Raw genomic sequence first — 26956 nt, 5'->3', positions numbered from 1 at the left:
AAACGTGAGAGACGCCACACATAATGACATTTTTTTTACCAATGTTTCTGTCCTTGATCATTGTTCGAGGCTTAAGTCCCCATACTATACAATCTGCCCTGAATGAAACCTGCGACACCACACACTTTCAGATTATGCAAGATTCACGGCCTGATGGATCCAAACCTCAAACCTTCACTGCATCGCATAGAAAAAGCCTTATTGTTATTATTTGTAGTCTGTCATCCTATCTGCTTTTGTTAAAGTGGATAAAATAGGGTGTGCCAGTGGTAGGGTCAAAGAAAGCTGGGAGCGTTGAAGAGAAATCTGCTACGGAACCTCAAAAAAAACGTCAATCTGAAAATAAGGACAGACGGCTGGATGATAGACACCAATCATTACAGGATAATCTGGGAAGATCATTGTTTAAGATAACCATGATATCGGAAAACCTTTTGCGATTGTCTGGTGGAGCAAATCAGCTCAATTATCCTGAAGTGAGGGCCAAGCATTACACAAGCAGGCGAATGTAGTGTTAGCAGTCTTGTTCAAGGACTCTGCTACAGCAGTGTCCTTGGGGAACTAAACCCTAGTCTGCCATGGGGAAGGTGGTGTTACCCACTACACTACACCACCAATGCAAGACACTATTTAGAACCCTTTTTACATGGTTTCATAAGCAACCAAGAGGTCTTGACTTGAAGATGCATGGTTCTTTAAATAGAAGCATTTCATTTACTAAAGCACACTTGAAGATGCCCCATTTTTTAAGAAACCCTGAGGGGTCCAGCAGAGCACAACCGGCCTTACTCTATCCAGGATGGCATTTTGGTCACCACATCACCCTGAATTATCAGAGTTGGGTACACAATGCTTTCCTCTGAGCATGTTGGTTGCCCAACGCATGTGTCAGTGTTCACCCTCCCAGTGTCATTAGCATTGGGTAGCTGGCGATCCAAACTGGGGAGAAAATGGGTGAAAAACAATACAATTTTAAATAAACAATAAAGAAAGAAAGCCTTAATGCCTCTTCAATATACTTTTGCACGTGTCTGTGTGAGCACTGCAAATCGTAGAGGTGTATCTGCTTCAGACTCAATTCAGAATTACAAATTCTGGCCAAAATGAGCGAAATCTATTTGCAGCTCGACCTTCAGTTCAAAACGTCAACGTTCAAATTCCTGTAGATCTGATCACAAACATCTATAATGAGGTTGGGAAATGTTCAAATGAGGCATTTTCCCCAATTCCCTGCCAACTTGCAGCTCAGAGGATTTCTTATCACTGCGCTCGGAGAACACACCTTGGGAAAGCTAGATAAGACATCGTGAGTGATTAGATTGTTCGCTCTGTACCAAAGGAACACCACTATCTCCAACACCTTTATTTCTCTGTTTAGGCGCCAATCGATAGACAAAGGCATTTTTTTGGTTGATCTTCTCAGCTCTATGTGACGCTGAGATGCATCGACACAATTACCTGCTGTTTCTTTCACCTCCGGCCCTGATTAAAGGCAAGCGCAGAAAACGAACGGGAAAAAAAAGAACGATATTACATTATATCTGTTAGCGCCGATACTGAGCCTTTAGCCTGCGCCAGGACAAGCTAGGCTCACTCTTGCCTGACATTTGAAACAGATGATCACCTTCAGGCTTTACTTAGCAGTAACAAACCTCTTGTTACCTCTCTAATAACATTTCAAGCCCCATCACAGCTTCCTGTAATTCACTTCTTCCACGAGAAGTTCTTTTGACACAACCAGGGCATCATTTCCCTGCACCTGCAAATAGTTTTCTGTAGCTTTCAGGCAAATCGTATGTGTTTCTGTCAGCACTTTAGTTTTTATTTTTTATTTCTTCTACTTTCCTCCTGTTTGGCTTGCGAAATGTGTTTGTCTCTTTCATTCTCCCGTTTCAAGCTCAGAAAATGAATAAGCTTCCCAGTCCGACGGATTAACGTCTGGTTTCACTGCAAAGGGTTTATTTGTTCTGTGTGTAATGGGCCATGGGAGAGTCCTAAGTAATTTGCATAAGAAATGAGACTATGCAGGTACGCCTATACGCACGTGTAACTTTACCAGGGTAAAATAAGGGAAGCTTTATTTGTAGGCGACTCCTGTATTTTCAATGGAGATATACTGAAATAGCCTTTTCTCACCATTAAAAATGCCATGCACAGAAATGAGCATGCTACAGACAGAGCGTTTTGTCATCCAACGGTCAAAGTCTCTGTAAGCAGCCATCATGGGCATTTATAGCTCGCGCAGTCATCTGATATGAATCTCCGGGACTGGATAATGAGATGGCCCTACACTCCAATTAATGGTATAAGCAGCAAAACAGCCAGAAAGTGATATGCCTAAGGGGGGTGGAGATGTAATAACACACCACAACAGTTTTGACAGCGATGGCAAATGACAACGCGATGACACTGCCCGGTGGACAAGGCCAACGTCTCTGGTTGCTATGGAGAGCCCATGATCTGCAAACTTGCTCACATGAGCGCTTGCAGATCACGAGAAGCAGCGGAAGCGCCGAATGGCTGGTAATTAAATCTCTGGGTAAAAGTAATAAGGAGAGATAAGGTGATAATTATGTCACTGGGCTTAATTCTCCTCAGGCCATGCGTCACACTACAATGGAGTGTAGTAGGCTCTTGTCTGGGATGGGCTTGTAATTTTTGGTGTACGCTTTTATGTTCTGGGAGCTTTGACTGCGCTTCCTTAATGGTGCACGACTCAAGCCTTAATTAATGAGTAATTATTTACTGCTGTTTCTCATTAAAATCAGAAAATCAGGCAGCGTAATTGTGGTAACCAGAAAAATAAGTATATGCCTGGCAGGATTGTGTATTGTGTATTGTGTATCATTTGCATTTGAACCATTTCCAGCACCAATAGTACCTTTTTGAGGTGGAGTGTCGGACTCTCAGTGTGTATCAGGTCAGTGTTCTGATGCTGTACTATACTGGGCTGAGTGGCGGACTCCCAGTGTGTATCAGGTCAGTGTTCTGACACTGTACTATACTGGGCTGAGTGATGGACTCTCAGTGTGTATCAGGTCAGTGTTCTGACACTGTACTATACTGGGCTGAGTGATGGACTCTCAGTGTGTATCAGGTCAGTGTTCTGATGCTGTACTATACTGGGTTGAGTGATGGACTCTCAGTGTGTATCAGGTTAGTGTCCTGATGCTGTACAATCCTGGGCTGAGTGATGGACTCTCAGTGTGTATCACGTCAGTGTTCTGATGCTGTACTATACTGGGCTGAGTGACGGACTCCCAGTGTGTATCAGGTCAGTGTTCTGATGCTGTACTATACTGGGCTGAGTGATGGACTCTCAGTGTGTATCAGGTCAGTGTTCTGATGCTGTACTATACTGGGCTGAGTGATGGACTCTCAGTGTGTATCAGGTCAGTGTTCTGATGCTGTACTATACTGGGCTGAGTGATGGACTCCCAGTGTGTCCCAGACTAAATTAAACATGACGGTTTTGCAGTCGTGCATATGGACAGACCCTGTGTGCATGATGGCGTGACACTTTACAGCGATGCTTATTGTTTCACAACGGCTGCCACACACACATTGTGAGGTTAAAGTGTTTTCTGTTTGTTCTGCATTGGAATAAAAGCTACAAATGACTGTGTATGGCTTAAATAAGTGTGAAAGACTACAGCAGCAGGTAAACTGTATTCCACACTGTTTTGGTTCAACTTGGCTTTCAGGATATCAAATGCAGTACCCTTTCCATATTTTAGATATAGCTAGTGTTTGTCCAGGTGTTTGCCCAGGTCAGACTGGTTTCCATAGCCAGCTTTACATTTTACAGATTTGACAGATATTGCAGACAGCGTTTTGAAAAATGTAACCACATTTGAGGCCACTTTCGGCTCACATAATTCGGTTGGTACCCTTAAAGGTTCAGACTTCGGTACCCAATCCTAATGCCTGGGTAATATTAACTGCCTCTTGCGAGCTTAAATACAGGCAGGGAAGATAACATCACCCTTCAAGGCAGGCAGTTTGATAGCCTTTATTCTTTCTCAAGTCAAGGGCGATAATTTTATATCCTTGTAAATAAATGCCGATAAATAGCTATTTTGCTCTCCATTAATGAGATACTGCACAATCTTTCTTAACTTACCTAAGAGATATGTGTGTGCTATACGTGAGGACTTGGGAGAGGAGGCAGTGAGTGGAGATGATCAATTTGGACGAGGTGGACATTTTGATTAAAGATAGAACTCAAAGCTAGCAATGTTTCATCAGATAGCAGGTAGTAGATGTCCCCATTACCTTAGTGTTCTTCTTTAATCTCTCTGACGAAGTTGAAGCCCCTCTCTCTCTTTTTCTCTCTGTCTCTCTCTCTTTCTCTCTCTGTCTCTTTGCACCTGAGATAATCACAGTTTAGCATTCCTTGATACACCACATTTATTAATCAGTCAAAAAATATAGCTCTTAAAAAAAAGAGGTTTCATCCAAATACCCTACAAGCGAAATACTTTGATACGTCGGATGCACTGATTAAAGAGCTCTGCCTGGCGCTCTCGAAAGCAGGCACTGCGCTACGTGCTCCAGTGTAGCATGACCTCGATTTGCACCAGCATGCCAACTGTTCCTCCTCCTGCTCCGCCGGGACTTTGGATATGAATTCCTAAATAAGAAAATTTGTGTGCGTGCATTTCTCAGTGCACCTCTGCCTGAGATCAGCAGGTTAGTGTCTCTATTAAGAATACAGCAGACACAGCACAATGAGCCTGAACTGCAGTGATACCTTCTCATGTTCCTGAAGTAAGTTCAGTTTTACCACTGCATGCAAAATGACTCTGAATAAGTGCTATTATTAGTATTTCAGACGAACCGTTTCCAAAAAAAAGGCTGATCTGAGTCATTTAAGCGAGTCATTTATGCTCATTCAAAGCTCTGATGAAGTATTTGTAAGTAAACTCAAACCACAACAGAGCGATTTTGTCTCTGCAACATCTGCAACGTTAGCTTGGCAGGAAAACAGGCACTTCAGTTGGTAATTGGAGCCTATTCAGGTCCTCTGCCTCTAAAGTGCCTTGCTAGATAGAATAACCTCTCCTCGTGCCCAAACGTGCACTCAGCAAATAGAGTAAGCAGATATGAGTGACTGAAACAAATTGCCCAGAAGATGCTAGCATGTAGAGTGCACAACAAGCTATGAGGAGACATGGCTGCAAAGCACAGCACCTCAGGTCTCTGCTTCTACTGAGGTCATCAGTTTCAGACAATACGCTGCCTGTGGATATATAGGACACTGTGGTGGAGCCTGTGTTTCTGAACGAGCTGCTTAAAAGGGTATAAAATGGTGATATACGTGATATATTATATATAGGTGATATAAGGTGGTCTGACGTCTACAGCCTTATTAAAGGCAACCGTCAGATATACAGGAAATGAAAGCTGTTCTCTCCATGAGCTCCATGAACGATCAATAAATAAGAGCCTGATTCAGCAAACTGAGGACTATAATCCGTTTAAACACAGGAAGACTGATACAGACTGATCTTTCTTTCTAGGTGCTTTGCAGTAGCACATATGTCCCTGCCACAGGGGTACATACTGTAAACGTACACAGCCTAGGGCTCACTTTTTCACCTTGTTTTTAACCGAAAGGGTCCTAGCAGTTCTACTTACAGGGCAGATTAGTTGTACCTTAAGAGAGGGCTGCCCAAGTGATAAGTGCTGTACCTATGAAAGCTCGATTCTATGCTTCTGTTATGTGAGTGTACAGATTGAGCCTATTGATCTGATTCTCAGGGGGGGACTTCTGCTCTACCTGTTTACAAACTCCACATGTTCTCCCTCAAGCTCTGGTTAAGCCCTGTCTCCTGAACATCTGCCTTTCTGTACAATCAGGGACTGACAAAATGAGCTAAAAAAATCACTGACTATTCTTTTACCTTTTACGTGCCTCTGCTAGGGGCATCACCTCCCCCATAATGCTAATTCCAGTGTTTAACATTCACGGCAATCGCTATTGGAGTATTCCTTATTTTCCATTTTCTCACAATGCACAACATGCAGAACTCCGAGAAGGATGTGCTACAATAGCAGAAGACCACACTGGGTTCAACGTCTGTCAGCCATGGTAGGGTCAACAATCCAGGCTGGTGGACGTGATGTATTGGTGTATGGAATGTTTTTTCTCTGCAACCTTTTAACCAATTGATCACTGCTTGAAACACTCGGCCTATTTGAGCAGTGCTTCTGACCATGGGAATCCCTTCATGACCACAATATGCCATCTTCTAATGACCACTTCCAGCATGATAAATCACCATGTCACAAAGCAAAAGTTGTGTCAAGATGGTTTCATGAACATGACAATGAGTTCAGTGTTCTGCAGTGTTCTTTACTGACCTTCCCTTCCTGTCACTGGACCAGAATCCAATAGAACACCTTTGGGATGTGGTAGAATGGAGGATTCACAGAAGAAAGTGAACCTGATAAATCTGCAGGAATTGCAAGACACAATCATCTCAACAAGGACCAGAATCTCAAACTAATGTTTACTTCAGAATCCAGGCCACAAAGTATGTTTTGTAAAACCTAACTGCACTTCTTAACTAAAGAATTAAGTTAACCTAACTGAAATATTTCAGGAATTGAAGTCCTGGGATTGCTTTAGCTGCTTAAGCCAAACAAATTCAAAAATGAATTATTTGTGTAAGTTTTAGGATCATTTATTTAATTGTGTTACACTGATTTTTAATTGTGTTACACTGAAATATAGTGACCTTTAGGGTGTAACTTAGGTTTGGGCAGTGCAACCTTGATAGTAAAACTCACACCTTTCACACCCATTGGCTCCTAGAACCATATATACTTGCATACTGGGCCTGCCCCCTCCACTCATACAACATTTATGTGTAGTCACCCCATCTGCACTGTTCTAAGGTTACAAATATGTATTTTACATGATGGTTGACTGCCTGTCCTCAGTGTTATAGGTTATAAGTTGCCATTTTCTGTACTGCTGAGTGTGAGTATATGCTAGATAGGTACTGAATTACTTGAATTACCAAGAATATACTGTCAATGTTCTTGGCAAATCAGTAGATAATTAAGGAATCACAGACTAAATTGTTTTAAAAAATGCAAGGCTATTCACCTTCAGTTGAGATGTAGGGCTAAGATAACTCAAACAAATTCAGTTGAAGTATTAAGACTTTGTGAGTTATTCTAACCTGATATATTCACGTTGTTCTAACATACAGTGATCAGTAGATCTTAAGTAGATTCAACTTAAACCTTCTCACTTCAACAAAGCTTAACTTACGTTATTTAAGGCAAAGGGTTACCTCAAAGTTTCTGAGTTAATTTAATAATTTAGTGTCCCTAAAAAAGTGCTCATGATATTGTGGAGGACAGGCATTTTAGTAATTTGTGACCTAATAAGGGCTGCAACAATGAATCGGTAAAATCGATAATAATCAATTATTAAAAGTGTTGGCAACTATTTTCATTATCGATTCATTGTGTTGCAGCACGGCACGAGCTGCTTTTTGCTTGTTAACTGGACAGTGACAGTGATGGTGTGTGTGTGTGTGTTACTTTTATTATCAGTTTAATTTAGTTTAATTTAATTTAGTTTATTTAGTTTAAGCAGTGTTTAAATGTGCTTTATAAAAACATGCAACTTGTACACAATGGTGGTAATGAACGATTAAGCTTCAAGTTTTAAGTATTAGTAAAGACACTACATACAAACTAAAAGCAATTCATCCTGTCTCACTCCTCACTCCCATACAGTGAAGTTTGCATGAGCAATGTGCTTAATTTTCTTTATTATTTCATTTTTAATTTATGAATAAATTTAGATTTCATTTAAAAAATAGATTTTATTTAGTTTAATAATTTAATCTATTATTATTGATTTATTGTATACACTTATTTGCTTTGTTATTCATTGTTCTATTTTTAAATAAAGACATGGAAATGTATTTTTAATCCGATTAATCGAACAATTGGAAAAATAAACGACAGATTAATCGGTCATTAAAATAATCTGCTATTCAGATCTCCTGCATCCCATTAGTAGATTATGCAACTACAGTCAATATTCTCCTTCAAATTCTCCTTCAAATGTTGTTTAAAATAGGGACGCACCGCTACCATTTATTGTTTCCGATACCAGATTTTCAAGTATCTGCCAATACCGAGTACCGACACCAACTCAGACTTAAATACTCAGTAGGTGGCTATAAATCCTGATACTTATAGTGATTCACTTTTTATAGGTTGTACTTTTTATATCTTGTCCCAAATAAGATATAATAGGCTTGAAAGAACAGCATTTACTGGTTGAGTATCTCCACATTTGAAAGGTTTCAGAGCTATGAAGAAAATCTAAATTGCCACTATGCAGAAACACATGCAGGTAGGGAGCCATAATCTTACAAAGTTTAAACAGCTTTTTAACTGGGGTTTAAAATTCACATTTCAAAGTGTAGAAACAATAAGTGCTGATGCAGCAATTTCACATTCAGATACACGTCTCTATGTAAAAAGGTACTAAACTTCTAAACAAGCTGCTTAAACTCAACCTTTGGTTTCAAAAGTTCAATTAAAGGTCTGTGTAACGGTAATAACTGTTTATGACTGGCTTTTACTGGTTGTTTAAATGTTTGGTTTTATAACTAAGTACGGCAACTACAATGTTCTATGTATGTAAACAAATGTAGAGCGTCAGTAAGCTTCATGGTCTCTGTGCTCTTTACTGCCGATACCGTTACGTGTGTGTAAGTGCCAGAATCTGCACTAATAATGATACGGTCTCTGTATCGGCGCAACAGCAGTTTAAAACATTGTGAGAACATGAAATTATGAACGTGAATCGAACCAAATCGAGTGTATCGTCACACCCTAGTTAACTGTAGTGTTTTCTCATTAAGGTCTCTAAAGAGGCAGCCTCCGCTTACTGTGCTATAAAAAACCTCTGCTATTTTTGACTAATAGCACATGTTTTGTAGTACGCGCCTCTGTGTGCTGCTAAATGGCTGAGCTATCTCATGAACAGTGTGCTTACAGTCCCACATTAATTTCAGACCATTTTGTTTACTGTTGTTTTTTTCCCCGTCTCTGTGGTTAACCAATTATCTGTTCATTAACTCATAACTCATAACAAATACATATGATATAACACTGTAAAGATAAGCTGGAATGCACACCCCTACCCTTACACCTTTTCTCCCTCGAGCTCTGCTGTAGGCCTGTCTCCAGAACATCTGGCCTTCTGTCTCTCAGGCTCTCTGTGGTTAATTATCTGTTCATTAACTCATAACAAATACTTGTAATATAAAAATAAGCTGGGATACACATCCCCACCCCGTCCATACAGCATGAAGCAAGTCTGATGCTTTATTGGATGCTGCTTGGATGCTAAACTAATGCTGAGTAACAGAGTAAATCTGATGAGCTTTCCGTGGCCACTGGCATGTAGTACTGTGCAAACCACACAGCCTTACCACAGCAGTTCAGTTCAGTGACATGCATGAAACATGACAGAGTTTTGTTACAATCCATAATTTGAAACTCTTTCCTGTCATGGCAGCTTTCCCCCTCCAGCCTCAAAATAATTAATTGTTTTCATTATCAGTCCTCCTGCGCTCCATTTACGGTAATTAAATGCCCATTCCATTTCGCTGAGACAAAAACCAACATGCTTGAGTCTTACTCAAACACACCCACTCTGTGCTTCTGCTTCAGCAGGGGAGTACTCCACTGATGTGATTTCTGCATTTGCATAAATTTAGATGTACAAAGGCTTTTTTTATTTTTACGAGACATTATTTATCTCTGATAGAAGAGTGGGAAGTTTAGCAGCCTGGTTAATACAATGTCCTTCTCAAATCACATTCAATTAAACTAGAACATACCAAGAGCAAATCCTGCATGAATCGAAGTTGCATAAATCAAAATCCAGTGTGACAGCACCACTGGCGAACCTCTCAACATCTCAAGTTTTGCTTAATCACTGAGTTCCTTGGTTGCTTATTCTGGTAAACTGAGCCTATTTGCAAGCCAAACACGGTTTACATGCTTTGTGCAATAAAGGCCAAGCTGTGAAAACGTGCCCCTTTTGCAGCGGGTGTGAGCTTTCCTGATTAATAGCCCCTGTCTCTCTGGCTGGGGGACTTTGCAATGTCTTAGGCTAACAGAGCTCATTGAGATGATCACAAGATAACCTGCGCCACCACCGCCATAAATCAGGGCCCTGAGAGGGATCCTGCTTGGCACAACAGGATACCTGACTGGCACGGCCATTTGGAAGTGACTCTTTCACTCAGAACCTGGTTAGAAAGTTTACAAGAGGGTGTTTTCTGGCTCAGAGTCTAAACACACAACGTGTCTTTCACATTCCCATGATGAAACTTGTTTCCACAACTTCCTGGAATTCCCGACTGCTGGTGTAATCAACCTTGACCTGCTGCCTATTAGAGAGGAGCTATAGGGAGCGGCGGATCAGACAGAAATCATGAGTCACAGCTTTTTCCTCCTGCTGCTGAGCTCACTGGAGACTCTGCTGTCACCACACACCACCTTTAGAGCAGTCCTCTCCTCAGGCAGCTCTACAGCTCTACATTCAAATTAGCTCCCAGACGATGGGTACGATAAATAACATTCTGTGGCTGACAGCAATTTTACAGGGCTGAAAATTGAGATTATATTTAATTATTTAAACATTTTAAAAAAATAAATAAAAAAGAATAACCCAAAATAACATTAGGTTCTTACCTCTTTCAATTACTTTACTTTTCATTAGTTCTCTACTTACATTTTGTTGTGTGTGTTATAACCTTACTCTCATACTAAAAGGTTCAATTTGAATTTATTTTTAATTTTATTTTTAATCTTTAATTTCATTTATATTGCTGTAATATATCTAAACTGTCTAGGGTGGGAATCTCTAGGCACCTAACTTATATAAAAAATATATAAATATATAAAAGGATTATCGGTGCATCTTGACACATCTTTTTTTCTTTTCTTTACCTGGTACCTTTAAAACAAAGCATTTGTAATGATCTATAAAGCATTTGTATTTTACTAATAAAGCAAAAGGAAGCAATGTGGCAGGTTGACTGGAAGGTTTTTCAGTGGGCCTGCTTGAAAAACGCCTCGACACAGTGGGCAACTTGAGTGCTTGCTGAGAGGCCAGGTTTAGCGTGTGGGCCTAGTATTTCACATGTAGGAATTTAGCCAGTTCAGCAGCAGCAGCAGCAGCCATGTTGGAGCGTTATCAGTAACTAAACCCAAATCTTTCTTCGCCTGCTACATTCTTTAACAGCTCACCTGTATCTGCTCTTGGGTGGAGCACCTGAGAAGCTAGCTGTCCCTCATTAGTGATAAAATGTGCATGTGGTCATGGTGACCTAAGATTCTGTGGCAGTAGATGACCACGTATCAAATGTTAGAGCTATCCTAATAGTTTTCTTCACTGATTTCATGACTGGGGTTTTGGTCTCCTTGTAGAATGTGGGGATCGCTGTGTCAGCAATATATTTTGCTGTATCTTGGCTCCAAACCCTGTGTCTCAACGACTGCATATGGACGCAAATCCCCAGGCAATAAAAGTTGGGATCGAGTTAGTAATTCGTTTCGCCTATTCCAAGTTGGGTGGACACTCAACTGATATCAAACGGACAACACCTGCTCGATGCTGGTGCTTCGGTTGGCGCCAACGAAACACGGCCGATTGTAGTTGCTGCCAACCAGAGCCAAAGTGCTTTAATGTGCTGATCAAATTTCCCGCTCACCCATCCTGTGGTCTCTGTTATGTGCACACCACAGACTGACCAACGGTGCACAAAAAGCAGTTCTGTCAACATTTTATTAATTAACATCGTCCAAATTCCTTGACGTTTGTGAATTGATCCAGAATCGTCCACGTCTGCATCGAGATGCATCTGAGAAATTATCTTTTTCCTCCACCCCTAGTTGTCATGATACTAGAATTTCCAGCTAATAATATGCTAGACACTACACATGCAGCATAGAGAGTGATCTCCAGTACTTGCGGAATACATACACAATGGTGGAAAATGTATTACCCTCCTTAAAATAGAGAAGAAACAACTGCCTAATGTGAAAGGACTCCACCAGGTAAGTGTTTGATATTACTCCTGGGCTTTACCATAATCTTGCCATCGCCTTCGAGAACGCACTGGTCACTCCATCTGCTGAAGCATAAGGCATTGTTGTGATCATGCATGACTATTGTTGCAAATCTGACTCAGCCATGCAGATTTTTCCTTTACAACATCCCGAGAAATCGACCTTTCCTCTGGAGGTGTTTGTTCAGTCTCTTGCCATTTCAAGATTGCGGCAGCACGGGTCGTCCTCAAAGTTCAGCCATGTAACTCCTCTGCTGAAATTCTCTTCACTGGCTTCCTGTGGCTGTTTCCCGCACCATATGCAAAACCCTGACGCTGCCCTACAAAGCCACAGATAGACCAGCCCCTCTGTACTTGATGGTAATGGTCAAAAGCCGATCTGCACCAAGAGTCCTTCGAGCTTCAAGTACGACTCGGCTTGACCCACCATTCTTTTAGATACACGGAAGACATGCATCCAGACCTTTTTTCTGTCCTGGCACTAAAGTGATGGAACAAACTTCCCCTGGGTGTCTGAACGACAGAGTCGCTAGCTGTCTTTAGACTGAAAACCCTCCTCCTCCAAGAGTACTTGAGTATAGTACTATGCTAATATAATATAGTAATATTAGTATAGTAATACACTAATATAGTATAATAGTATAGAAACATTTTTGTAAGTCACTCTGGATAAGAATGTCTGCTATAACATATTTAGACAAATGCAGCAAAGACTAATTTTGATGGGTCAGAGGTAGAAAAGCTGCCACACATGGTTTACATACTATTTAATCCACTTATATTAGACAGAACACTGTCTAATATTATACTAATGGTTAAAACAATATTAAACAGATATTTTTTAAATTGAACAAATTTCACACTGATCATTCTTAACATTAAAATTGCTTTAATTCTTTGAACCTTTTTTTCTACATTCAGTTGACTAACTTTCCTCAGAGTTCAACTTCAGCACTAGGGTACTTTATCTGCTTCTCTCTCTTTGTAATGTGTATCCTCATTAGAAATCAATGTGCAGAGGGCTTTCTAGTTTGTTTAATGGCTTAATTTGAAACGAATGACAAACAAATTAACACCATCGTCTCTCAGTCATTGGAAACCATTTATTCTGTTTTACTTGATGGATCTCTTACCTCATTCCACTAAGACGCAGTCTCTACGTGAGCTACATGCAGACTGTTACATGAGCATCCACCACTTCTTTTACACACTGAAGGATTTTGCCATAAACATATGGCCATGCTCATATCAGCCATGAATAAGCACACTTTCTTACCTCTGCAACAGAATTCAAGCTTCATACTTAACCCCTCAGTGGCAGTAAACACACACTACTGATTTAGGGCAGTGTGAGCACACAACTGGAGCAGTGGGGAGCTCCATCAGTGCTCAGTGAGCAATGTGGGGCTTGGTGCCTTGCTCAGGGGCACCTCAACCATGGATGCCAGTCCTGGGAATTGAACCAGCAATCTTCTGGTCCCAAGCCCAATTCTCTAACCTTTAGGCCACAGCTGCCTCCCAAAGAGGTGCATCATTCCTGGAGGTACTGCAATGCAGGTCGATGCGTGAAGGGAAAAGGAGCAAGCTTCCGTGCAGTTAGAGGATGCATCACTGATATTGGGGAGGTATAGAGGACGTATCACTGATTAAACTAATAAGAACAGATAGTACACCTGATCCTAGCCAAAAGGATACACCCGATCGTAGCCAAAACTACACATTAGGGATGCACCTATACCATTTTTTCTGTTTCGATACGATACAGGTTCATAAACATTGCATATCAGCCGATACCGATCAGATACCATTGTTGAATTAATAAACCATATACCTCACTGTGGGAGAGACTTCAGGCATTAAGACTGACCTAACATCACTTTACTAACTTTGTAAAATAAACTGTAACAAATGAACACACATATAAATGAATCGAGTTGCTGTATATTCATCATTTTGCTGGACCAGGATCAGGGCTTTCAATTTGAAATTTGTGACACTAAAAATGAGCAAGCTGTTCTTCTTGGTTCTCCTTATATGGAAGACCAGCTGTGGCAGTGACGTTATTAGCCACCCTCCTCTTCTCATTTGGCGCTCCTCTATCTGAAAAATGGCAGAAACAGCAAAGCTATGGCTTTTAAAAAAGGCGACGGGTTGATTTTGGATACTAATGGGACTCTGATTGTGTGCCTGTGTGTGTGAGAGATCCATCACTTGTCCCTCCTCCCTGCACTGCCCTGCACTGCACAGCAAACAGAGCAGGCTGATGAAGAAGATGTGTGTTGATTTTAGCTGTTTTCCGAGCTGGATTACTCACTGTTAGTTGATGACAGTTAAGAAAACTGCACTGGTTAGATGGGGTGAGTCTTGATGGCTGCTGTGACGGGTTCAGTGAATGGATCTGTCCTGTGGAACGGCCTAATTATCCAATCCCCGATCCAATCCTAGTATCGGATCGGTGCATCCCTAGTCTACATATCATCATAATACTGTGTGTCAAAAACAATTAGGTACACCTAAAATGTGATGAGTAAGATAAATGCTCACTAGCCATGTAAGAAGTCAAGTGCTACTACAGTGTACACTGCTTAGCCATTTTAATAACAACTGAATGCATATATTCTAATCAGCCCCTCAGTTTGAGCGGCCTAATCAATAGATCCTGCAGAAGTCATGCAGCTGAATGCAACATGAGACTGGAACTGTCCTGAGCTTTAAAAAGAAAGAGTTTCCTGCATTGAGATGAGGAGGAAATCCACACAAAGAGCTGAAACCTAATAGGACTTCCTTAAGAAAACCGACTCTGAGCTCCGTATCCAGTCTTTTCAGCGCACCGCTGCCTTCACAACGGGAGGAGCCGTCTCTGTGCACAGCATTTAAAAGTCAATTCTACGATAGCCAGATTCTGTGACTTTTAAATAGCAAATAAAGACGAGAATCAAGCAGGAGGCGTTTTCAAATGGCACATTAGCAGGTTAGGTTAACCGGTCAAGTCCACTCCCCTGACGCAACTATTCAGCTGGAAAGTACACTGTGTCAGAGATGTTCCACCGTGTCATTTCTCTGGGCTTTAACAGGAAAAAAGGCTTTTTGGTGATAGAGACTCACTGAGGAGGAGTACCTTGCTTTTTTCGCATGACAGAGAGACCAGACAGACTGTCCTCCCAGCTGGTGGAGCCAGCTGGTAAAGCCACATCTGGTGTGTACCAGCACCATGTGAATCGCTCATTCCAGCAAGGGCTTGTAGATGCTGTGCAGAGAGAGAGTCTGTGCGGGGTGTAAATACGACATGCTGGACTGCCGCACACACTCAATCATCTCCACATTTCATGGTATGTTAAGTCAAGTACAGGTAGGTCCTCAAAGCAATCATTGTGTGTATGTCATTTTTCATTGTTTGGGGGGGGGGGGGGGGGGGGGGGGCCTCAAATAAGTGGGTTATTGGCCTGGTCACACTGTATTAGGTCCTCGGTTGTTAGCAACTTTTGAAACTAAAAACTGCAAAAACAGGCACTTTTGACAATAGACACTGTTTAATCACAAAAGCCAACATATCCACCTAGAAGAGTTTTTAGGAGCTTCAGATCAGCTCAGACTGTTTTAAATGTTTTTAAAGAAATAGGGCAGCCAGTCGTAAGACAGCACAGGCATATACCATATATCAACTGTAAAGCCATAGACAGAACAGGCATATACCATATATCAACCATAAAGCCACAGACAAAACAGTCATGTACCATATATATTAGCATTAAAGGCACAAACATAGCAGGCATATACCATTTATCAGCCTTAAAGGCACTGACAGAACCGGTATATAACATATATCAGCCTGTGTGCTCACACACTCGTCCTTACCTCCATGCAACTTGCTAAAATCAATGTCTTGCTTAAATACACACAGATAAACACAATGTGTAATATCGAAGTCAGAAAAATAATTGAGGACATGTCCATATATTGTATGATTTCATCATTCTTTTGAACATTAGAGGAAGGGTCATACTGCTCTCAACTCTCCAACTCATGAATCCCTCCCCTGTATGTAGCTAGTTTAGCCATTATTGAAAAAAACTACTTACATTGCATGGTGAGGTATAACATCAGTGCTCTGTCACTTGCGACTAATGTGGACAGCTTGACTGATTGTAATGAGAGCATTTTGGTTTTGGTTGATGTTCGCATCACTTTCGACTAGGTGTTAGAAGTGTTTATATGGTAGGCTGGGATAGGGTTTAGGGTTAGGGAAGACTTCAAGCAAATTTAATAAAGTCAAGCAGAGCCATCAAACTTCAAGTGTTACCGAAAACCTCTGCCCAACCTAGAAGAAGCAATCAGAAAGAGCAAAGGTGTGCTTGGGATGATGTCCAAAAGCCCTCATTGAGCTGTAAGCATCCTCCCCGAAGTGTTGAGACTAGAGAAATCTGTCCCTAATGCACTCAGTTTGCCCAAAGCCTTCCAACAACAGACTGCCAGTGCCAAACAGTAAAACGTGTCTCTGGCTGAAGCGAGGGAATGTTTGCTTAAGTAATCAGCCGAGCAGAGCCGCCTCTCGGCTCAGTGGGGTCCATTTGTGCCTAGGATTCAGCGGTGGGTGCCACCCTGTCTGCCTGAAAGCTCACACAGCCACAACATGTCCATATAACTTCCTAAATAGGAGTCTGGCCTCTGCGCACCCCCTCATTCAAGCTGGAAATAAAACAAATAAGTTTTTACTGCTGGAACTGGTACATGCTCGAATTTGTCGGATAGTGAAAGAACTGGGTATACCCCCCCCCACCCCACCCCACACACATGCACAGTCTTCCCTGCTCCCCATGTATGGTTTGTTCGCAAACGGGGACAGACTCCAGACCAGACATAGTGGCAGCAGCTAATCTGGTTGAAGACAAAAGCTTTCTGTCACAGTTTTAAAGCCACGGTGAGGAATTTCTGAAGAACTCAGTGCCAGCCCTTGGACCCCCCTCACCAAGAGCAGCCCCATCTGAGGAGGCTGAGACATGTTGTCCTCCTCCTAGTCAAAGACATGGCTCTGAACAGAACTAAGAGCCACTTACATAAAGAGCCATGTTAAGCTCTTAATGACTTAAGCTCTTAAGGACTTTCAACTTGTTTATGTTCTGAAACAATAGTGTCAAAAACCTGGGCTGCTTAAATCCCCCGTGAATAAAATGATTATACACCATTAACCACTTGCCAGACTTTTAAATAAACAAGATGTTCAACCAGATATAAAAATCCAAAGGGTGACATTAGTGAAACAGTCCCAAATAATGAGCCATTTGTCATGCTGTCTTTTAATCAAGTTCTCCCGTATCTGTACGGATGAAGAGCTGCAGAAACATCACAGTTCACCTCAAGGCTGCCGGTAGCTGTTCGCACTCCGTTTGCTGGCCTGCGAGCGTGCACAACATTTTCTACAGGAAAATCCACTGTGCACTGACAATGAGCAAAAAAATGATTCACGCTCCGGCTTTCACTGGAAACAGAGGGTCCACGAGCATTTTAAATGTGTAATATTTGATCATCGTTGGGAGAAGCTATATAACTTGAGTGAGAATTTCTTTTTTTAGATAATTTTCCTTTCTCCAGTGTTTGCAATAGTTAATTCATATTGAAGTTACTTTGTGCAAGCAAAAGTATTCCAATCTGACATTACCCAGCAGGCGCAAAGTACATTTGCCATACTTTAATAATAAAAATTGGGCTGCTCTCTGTTAAGTTTGAGAACTCTCCAGAAGTCCACCAAGCTTTTCAGGAGAAAGCCTGGAAATTTAATTAGCACATTTGGCTCTGAATGGAGAACTGCACTGTGATGCATAACCTCTGCTATGTTCTCCATACGAATGCAACAACATTAATAATTCAACACTCAAAAGCTCCATATCTGTGCTCAGTTTAAAGGTTTAATAATCACTTACAATGGTAAAAGCTTAGTACATATTTTACAGCAAATGCAGGTCAGCTGTCATAGACTTCATAGAGTTATGAGCCACTACCTCACTGTAGTTAAATGAACTGCTATAGGCTGAATTTAGGAGGCTGGCTGGATTTGACTGGGCAGGATACTCTACTGTATGAAATGTGATGGTGGTAATATTGTGCATCTCTGCCATCCACTCAAACAGCTTAGCAGAACATCTGAGGTCATATCCTCACTACAGCTGCACTGTACTTTGATGCATTTGCATCTGGCACACTACTGTATATCTGCACACTATACATTATGGTGTAACGTATGCCATATTACTACTGTACACTGATCAGCCATAACAATAAAGCCATGTTGTCTTAAAGTACATGCCTAATATTGTGTAGGTCCCGCCCCGTGCCACCAAAACAGCCTTCAAAGACCTCTGAAGGTGTCCTGTGGTAACTGGCCCTGAGACATTAGCAGCAGATCCTTTAAGCCGTTTGACCTTGTTGCACTGGTGGAGCACTTTTGGTAGGTACTAACCACTGCATACCCCACAACACGCTACAAGACCTGCCTGATCTTTCTGAGATGCTCTGATATGGTCATCTACACTCTCAAAAATAAAGGTGCTTCCAATGCCGTAGAAGAACCACTTTTGTTTCCATAAGGAATCTCGTCAGTAAAAGAAATATGTGAGTTTTAAAGGTTCAAAGAACCTTTAATTGATGTGAAGTCTCTTTATCAATTTAACCAATTGGTACTTCATGGAACCAAAAAGGGGGTTCTACTATGGTACTACGCTCAAAGAACCATTTGAAGCAACCTTTATCTTTAAGAGTGTAGGAATTCTGGCCCTCAAAGCGGCTCAGATCCTTATGCTTGCCGTTTTTCCTGTGTCCACCACATCAACTTCACAGTCACATGAACTGACTGTTCACTTGCTGCCTAATATGTATATCCCACTCCTTGACAGGTGCCATGACATGACCGCGCTGGTGTGTGTTGCTTGCAAACCAACTGGATCATAATTAACAGAAGTTCTATGGCTGCAAAGTCACTTTACCATGGGCACAAATGTTACATACTTTACAGGCACTGCTCAGAAGTCAAGGGAGAATGGCCGGACTGGTCCGAGCTAACAGAAAGGCTACAGTGACTCAGATAACCACTCTGTATAACTGTGGAAAGCGGAAAAGCAACTCAGAATGCACAACACGTCCAACCCTGAGGCAGATGGGCTACAATAGTACAAGATCGCTATGGAAAACAGAAAGCTGAGGCTGCAGTGGGGCACAGACTCACCAGAACTGTTCTGAAAAATGTAGCCAGGTCAATTCTGATTTCTGCTAAGGCACACAGATGGTAGGGTCACAAATGGGGGCCAGCAGCATGAATCCATGAACCCAACCTGGCTTGTGTTGACAGTCCAGGCTGGTGAAGGTGGTGCGATGGTGTGTGGAATCAATCATGGCTTGAGTACTGTTCCTGACCATATGCAACGCTTTGTGGTCACACTTTCTCCATACGTCCAGCATGGTAATGCACCATTTCTCAAAAGGAAAAGTCATCTTGAACTGGTTTCATCGGATCTGATTCCAATAAAACACGAAATTAAGGTGTTTCAATGGAACAGTTTTGAGAGTGCTCCTAAAAAATCTCAAAGGATTTTGAGTTTTCAGATTCCAAGGTCTTCGTGGAATCCATGCCACAAAGACTTTAGGCATTTTTAGACATTAAAGGGAGGCCCTTCCCAGTATTGGGATAGCATTTCTAATAAAGTGCAGTCAGTGTGCATCAGGGTCATTTTTTAACTTGGCATGAGACTGGAGATCTCCTCCTCCTCCCATGGTATAGAAAATGGTATCATAAACTGACGCTCATCACAGTATTGTATCAGAATACAATATTGTGACAACTCTACACTGGAGTCCAACACACTTTACCTGGGCATGGACTTCCAGTGTCAATGCAGACTAGGCCTCCAAGGATCTGTGCTCAGTTCCTGTTATGCTGTGTATGTATAAATATACATTTGCCTCAACCATTATTTACCTGTATCTCTGCTTCCACCTCTTCTCAAAGAATTACTGTAGAATACATGTAATGTGCAATAATTACGACACCCCATGTGTGAGCAGTTTTTTGGGCAAAAAGACAACAACTAGGACAATTAAACAATGGGATTTTGGGCAGATGAATCTTGAATCTTGCCCTGAAATTCTTTTTTTGTTTTGTTTTTTTAACCAAGGGTTCCTCCTTGTGCACTTTCCATGAGACGCAAACTTCTGCTGTCTCCATCTATGTTAAAAGAAAATTCATGAAGCAATGTGATTCATCAATTAATTCATCAATTCATCATCAAGTAATGTGATGGAAAAACTAATAAACTTATAGATTTAAAAAAAAAAACATGTGCTGTCTCTTTCTGATGGTAGATGCTGTGCTTTCACTATAATTGTGGCAAGAGCTGCTGCAGGTCCCGTGATGACATTTTAGGATCGTTGGAGAATTTCCACGCATCTTGTGGCCTGTTCTTGGACTGAAGGTCTTTTGCCAGCCTGACCTGGCCATGCTGGCCGCTGTTCTAAATGTCCCACTTGTAAACTGTATGCGTGGACAGTGGAACGACTGATTTTTAACCGCTCTTAGATCCTTTTAAACCCCTTCTCAGAAAGAAAGGCCTTAGAGAGCTCTTTAGATCTGGCCATGGTGATCCCATTCAGTCGACAATCAAGAGCAAACCAGACTAAATGTCTGTAAGAGTTTTAAATACGACAGGCTCCTCCAGAATCCTCTCTAATCATGTTCTCATCATCTGCAGCTGATGAGGAAAACCTGCTTCTGATTTTAGACTGATTTTAAATAGTAGTAAATGTGGGGGTGTCCAAACTTTTTCCTTGCAAGAAATTATTTTATTCCTTAGTTCAGTTTTATGTGCTTAGTTATATTAGCTACCTCTATCTCTCAGTACTGGCTAAATGAAGATTAATGTACACGTTAATGCACACACACACACACACACACACACACACATATATACTGTATGTAAACACACTTATGCAGCAGGTAATGTACAAGTAATGTACAAGTTAATGCACACACACACACACACACACACATATATACTGTATGTAAACACACTTATGCAGCAGGTAATGTACAAGTAATGTACAAGTTAATGCACACACACACACATATATATACTGTATGTAAACACACTTATGCAGCAGGTAATGTACAAGTAATGTACAAGTTAATGCACACACACACACACACACACACACACACACATATATACTGTATGTAAACACACTTATGCAGCAGGTAATGTACAAGTAATGTACAAGTTAATGCACACACACACATATATATACTGTATGTAAACACACTTATGCAGCAGGTAATGTACAGGTTAATGCACACACACACACACACACACACATATATACTGTATGTAAACACACTTATGCAGCAGGTAATGTACAAGTTAATGCACACACACACACACACACACACACATATATATACTGTATGTAAACACACTTATGCAGCAGGTAATGTACAGGTTAATGCACACACACACACACACACACATATATACTGTATGTAAACACACTTATGCAGCAGGTAATGTACAAGTTAATGCACACACACACACACACACACACACATATATATACTGTATGTAAACACACTTATGCAGCAGGTAATGTACAAGTTAATGCACACACACACACACACACACACACATATATATACTGTATGTAAACACACTTATGCAGCAGGTAATGTACAAGTTAATGCACACACACACACACACACACACACATATACTGTATGTAAACACACTTATGCAGCAGGTAATGTACAAGTTAATGCACACACACACACACACACACACATATATATACTGTATGTAAACACACTTATGCAGCAGGTAATGTACAAGTTAATGCACACACACACACACACACACATATATATACTGTATGTAAACACACTTATGCAGCAGGTAATGTACAAGTTAATGCACACACACACACACACACACACACACACACATATACTGTATGTAAACACACTCATGCAGCAGGTATTTGTGCTAGTACTGTGGACCCGGTACCCGAGTCTGAAAACAGTAAAACAGCTTCCAGTTTCAGCTGTTGACGTTTGACAAAATGTAGCAATTTAACGACAACTTAGTTCAGCAGGTGAACCTTCAGTGCTCAGCAGTGCTCATTACCAAACCACGTATTCATTTACCACAGAAATGAATAAACCAGCCAGCCAGTCCTCCTGACCCAGTGTGGCTAATGGAGACTAGGCTGATCCTCGTCTCCCTCCGCGGTCCGCGCTTCGCACTAACGTCCGGCTCCAGAGCCGCGTTTCCAGGAAAGTGCCGTACCTTGTATGTGCTGGTTGACGACGTTCTCCAGCCGGTCCAGTCGCTCGATAATCCGCAGAGTTTCCCCCTTTTTGTCGCCATCCAACTTTTTCGCCGGGACAGGCACGGGAACTTTGATGTACACGCTGGCGATGTAATTGGTGACCCAGCCGACGTACAGCAGGCACACGATGTTGGTCATGCCGCTGAGGATCACACACGTCGACACCAAAGTTTTGGTTCTCCTGGTACAAGCCATGCCGACATGCCTGCCCGCAGCACCCCCTCCGCCAGATAGCCGGTGCTCGGCGGCGGACAAGTGCGGCTGCCTGCCTCCCCCAGCTGACGAAGTCGCCCCACTCACCTCACCTCAGCGCGCGCGTGCGTCTGTGTGCGTCTGTGTGTGTGTGTGTGCGTCTGTGTGTGTGTGTTCGCGCGCGCGTGTGTGAATTTCTCCTCGGCTCTTCTTCACGACCTAGATAAATTCATCCATCGGTCAAACAGCGCATTCCCTTCGGCTTCCTGCCTCGCACTTTCCGCGTGCACAGATTTTCTCAATTTCTCCCCCAAAATGACAGTTACCGTCGCCTCTGCCTCGCCGGGTGTGTCAATTTCTCGGGTTTTCCTACTTAAATTCCTCAGTTCCCTCCATTCCGATATCGCACTCTACTGCCGAGACTTTCCCCACAAAACACTGAGTGAAATACAATGACCGTCCCCGCGTCCAGCACGCTCCGACCTCCTCACCCCCTCCATCGCCAACACTCAGCAACGTGTTATAGGAAAGGGGAGGGGCCGGTGGGCGGGCGTAGGGTAATTTTCCTCAGCTACTCTCAGCCAATCGGATTGTACGATGGGACGAGGGCGGCGAAGGAGGAGTCGTGTCTCTCCGTAGTCTCCCTCCCCAAAACACTCAGCTTCCAAACACGGCAATGGCAGCACTGTTTCCTTAACTAATAAGGATTTGCTCGTACTGTGTGTGTGTGTGTGTGTGTGTGTGTGTGTGTGTTATGTTCTCCCTCCAGAGGTATTCGAGTAAGCAGATTAAGTCAGTGGTGAAATTTTCCTCTTTGGGAGATTAAGCCCTGTTTCAAACAACAGCCAGTTTATGGCCTTGACACTCGATAGCTGGGGTACCTCCACCCCCCCCCCCCCCCCCCCCCCAAAAAAAAAGAAGCGAGAACAGGCCTCGACTGTGGTGTTAAAGCATTTCTATGAACCTAAACGGGTGATCTGGAGTTACGTTAGCCTTAATAATGTATAATGTAGAGTTATTAATATTTAAAGGATATTGTGTAGCACATTAAAATAAAAAGGACCCATATCATGAAAAAAAAATAAAATAAAAAATAAATATATATATATATGTATATACAATATTCTCTCAATTAAACAAAACAATAATTATGTATTGTGTAAACACTGTTAAAAGCTCTTACAGTGCACATTCAGAATCTAAGATATCTTTTAAATAAGAATATAATATAATTAAATAATAATAATAATAATAAAAATCACACATCCACCCAGAAAAGGGGGCGTTTACAGCAGACCTAGGCAGACCTTGGGCACCCCTGATTTGCACATTCTAAGGCATATTACTGTTTCTCTGCTTACATATTACTGTTACTGTTTGTTTGATTGAACAGATTGCATTAACAGCACTATCACATGTGGCATGTGTTGCATAATGGCACTTTAGATATGCTATGATAAATTCAGAAACTAAATACGAACTGTGTTCTGAACATTAGGTTTAGATTACGCTGAGGACAGAAGGGCTTGAATCAAATAAAAGGAGTCTAAATGTAGGCAAGGTCAAGCAGCACTTATATAATGAACTAAGTACTGTATTTACTCAGCTCACAGATCAAGCACAAACACATTTTGGCACACGGCCACCCGCTGTGTTCCTGGACAAAATGGTCATATAAAAACAAATTACGACTGTTTTTGGTACATAAAACCACACAAATATGAGCAGTATTAGAAATAAATAAATAAATGACATGGGCACCCATGAACACAGTGAATTTGTAGTAGAGGCCTTCTTAGGTCATGGCCGTCATTAATACTATCATGACCGTAACATCACACTGTTGACAAGACAAGACAACCATATTCACCATTAGTGTTGGACACTAATGGAATTTGGCCTTTTGCCGCCTGGATGGAATTTGGCCTCTGCCTTGCACTACCCATCTGTGCAGTGAACACACACATGCACACTAGTGATCAAACACACACACAGTGACAGTGTGTACACGTGCCCGGAGTGGTGGGCCCTTCACAAAGGCCCAGCAGTGGCAGCTTATTGAGCAGATTGCCAGGTTTTAAACCCACAACTCATCGAAAGCCCGGTGCTGTAACCGCTGAGCCACCACAATTCACCACAATGTACCACAATGCCCAAAGTAATGACTTATTGGTCTCCCTCCCAGCATACTATGTCTGCCAAACGCTCACTCAGTGAGCAGTTAGACCTATTGCTAAGTCAACAAATTAAGCATGAAATAAAAACAAGTGCACGAATAAGGCATTGATTGGCTGTACAGGCTTGTTCTGTCATATTCACTTATGGGTCAGACTGAAACTGCCTGATCACAGCAAGCGAAGATAAATCAGCAACAGCAAACCGGAATGTTTATTTATGCCAAGTGTTGAATATAATTCATCCCCTCGATTGCATCACCTCATTAATCATATGAATAAGAGGGCCCGAGGTCTTGCTTAAAGCTGCCATATTTGCAAAACACACACCCATACACACACAAGCTCATATATAAGAGAGTAAGCCAGAAAGAGACAGGAAGACAGAGAGAGAATTTGTTCAAATGTACTGCCTGGTACAATAGAGAGCACTCTAATACTTTTCTAAACCACAAGACAGAGACTGATTTGATGATTTGATGATTATTATAAGCTCAGAACAGAGAACAGGGCGATCTGTACGAATAACATTTCAGCAATAACAGCAATAAACTACAGGAGGACATCAGTGGTACAGTAGATTAAATATTATTTTGAATATCATAGCATATTCAGGCATTTGTTGGTGTCAAGTGACCAGTGCGGTTATTGTAGTGAATTACTTATTTGCAAAGGAAAGATTAAGCAGATTTAACCTAAAAATGTTAAAAGCAGGGAAAAGCATAGAATAAAAACTATTAAATTAAATATGTCCCAGGGTCACAAGTTCAAATCCCAAACCATGTTGCTTTGCCGTCAGCGTCCGGAGTCAGAGAGAGCACAATTAGGTAATGTTGGCCGGCACAGGCGTCTGTTAGCCGGTGCGGTAGAGCTGGGGACCCTGAACTTTCCTCCGAGCCAGCAACCAAAAAGATGGTTGCTGGCTTCGTATGTATCAGAGAAGACATCATTTCCATCCTACTATTTGGAGCATTGCTAGTGCTACATACACATAATTAATAATAAAAAAAAAAAATTAAAAACTGTGATCGACAGGGATCATGAAAAAATGACCAAACTAAATCTTAATCCAGCCCCAACTGACATGGAATGGTTCAGTCCAACCCAAACCAGGTGCAAACACTAGCTTTACCAGAGTAAAATAATGTAAAATAAGTTTTATCAGCAGTCACACTTTTAAATTCAGCACTAGTTGTGGTTTGAGAAGGTAAATACATTAGGCCGGTATGACTTCTGACCAAGCATTGCTGCTGACCTCTCAAATTTTATAATACTTTTGCAATCTGCTCTGCAAATAACTGCTAAAATCTCACACTTTGATCTCTTTAAAATGCTGTAACAGTGTCCACTCCCAACTTTAAATGATAAAAACAATAACTCACTAACTAACTTCTCCTAACTCACATTTCTACTTCTGCATCAATACAATGTTAATATTTAGCTGCTGCTAAATTATATATTTTTTAAATGTCCCCTCCTTCTCAACTGCAGCTCATTTATTAGCCCCTTCCTATGGCCCGCTGGCGGGCCGAAAGTGTTATTGCAAACTTCTATAACCAAAGAATAGCCCCACCAGTTTGTCAAAAGGGGCTGTAGTTACTGATTAATACAACTTAGTGTGTAATAAGCCTTGTTGAGTGTTAAGGGGTTAATGTTTTTGAGGATTACCTTGATATGTATTGTTAACCAACCTGAGATGCAGAAGTAACTTTAGACCAAGCTGAGTTAACTCAAACAAATGCTCTATAATCAGTTCAAATGTACATTTTTGTCACAACTATTTACAGTGTAAAAAGCCAGAGGGCCATTCTTTGGTCGATGCTGGGCGAGGTCAGCAGTTGCTGCAGAACCACCTCACCTTACAATGATATTTCAAGCAAGGAGACCCAACTCTCCTCTCGTCAGCACATAGTCTTGTTAGCTTTGTGGCAAAATGGCCTCGGACCGTCTTCCAGGCAAACAAGAAGCAGTCCTTTCGCATGTGCATTCCAGCAAAGTCAGTCAGTCAGTCAGTCAGTCAAAACTGTATTATTTACAGTGTAAAAAGCCAGAGTGCCATAATGTGGATCTTTTTGACCCCGGAATACAACAATTTGCAGTGAATCT

At 41.6% G+C, this 26956-nt stretch overlaps 1 protein-coding gene and 1 pseudogene across 1 annotated transcript in view; both read right to left on the bottom strand.

Annotated features, from left to right (window-relative positions):
• Positions 1-23181, bottom strand: part of galnt18b (UDP-N-acetyl-alpha-D-galactosamine:polypeptide N-acetylgalactosaminyltransferase 18b) — a 106385-nt gene extending 83204 nt beyond the window's left edge. Inside the window, exon 1 of the mRNA XM_072661039.1 lies at positions 22442-23181. Coding sequence (XP_072517140.1) covers positions 22442-22679 — 238 coding nt within the window. The 5' untranslated portion in view covers positions 22680-23181. The remainder of the gene's footprint in view (positions 1-22441) is intronic.
• LOC140538630 (U2 spliceosomal RNA) lies at positions 13644-13824 on the bottom strand (annotated as a pseudogene).
• Positions 23182-26956: the final 3775 nt, after the last annotated feature.

The sequence above is a fragment of the Salminus brasiliensis genome, chromosome 17, assembly GCF_030463535.1.
Source record: "Salminus brasiliensis chromosome 17, fSalBra1.hap2, whole genome shotgun sequence".
NCBI lineage: Eukaryota > Metazoa > Chordata > Actinopteri > Characiformes > Bryconidae > Salminus > Salminus brasiliensis.
The sequence above is the reverse complement of the archived record's forward strand: the minus strand, read 5'-3'. Positions and strand labels throughout refer to the sequence as shown.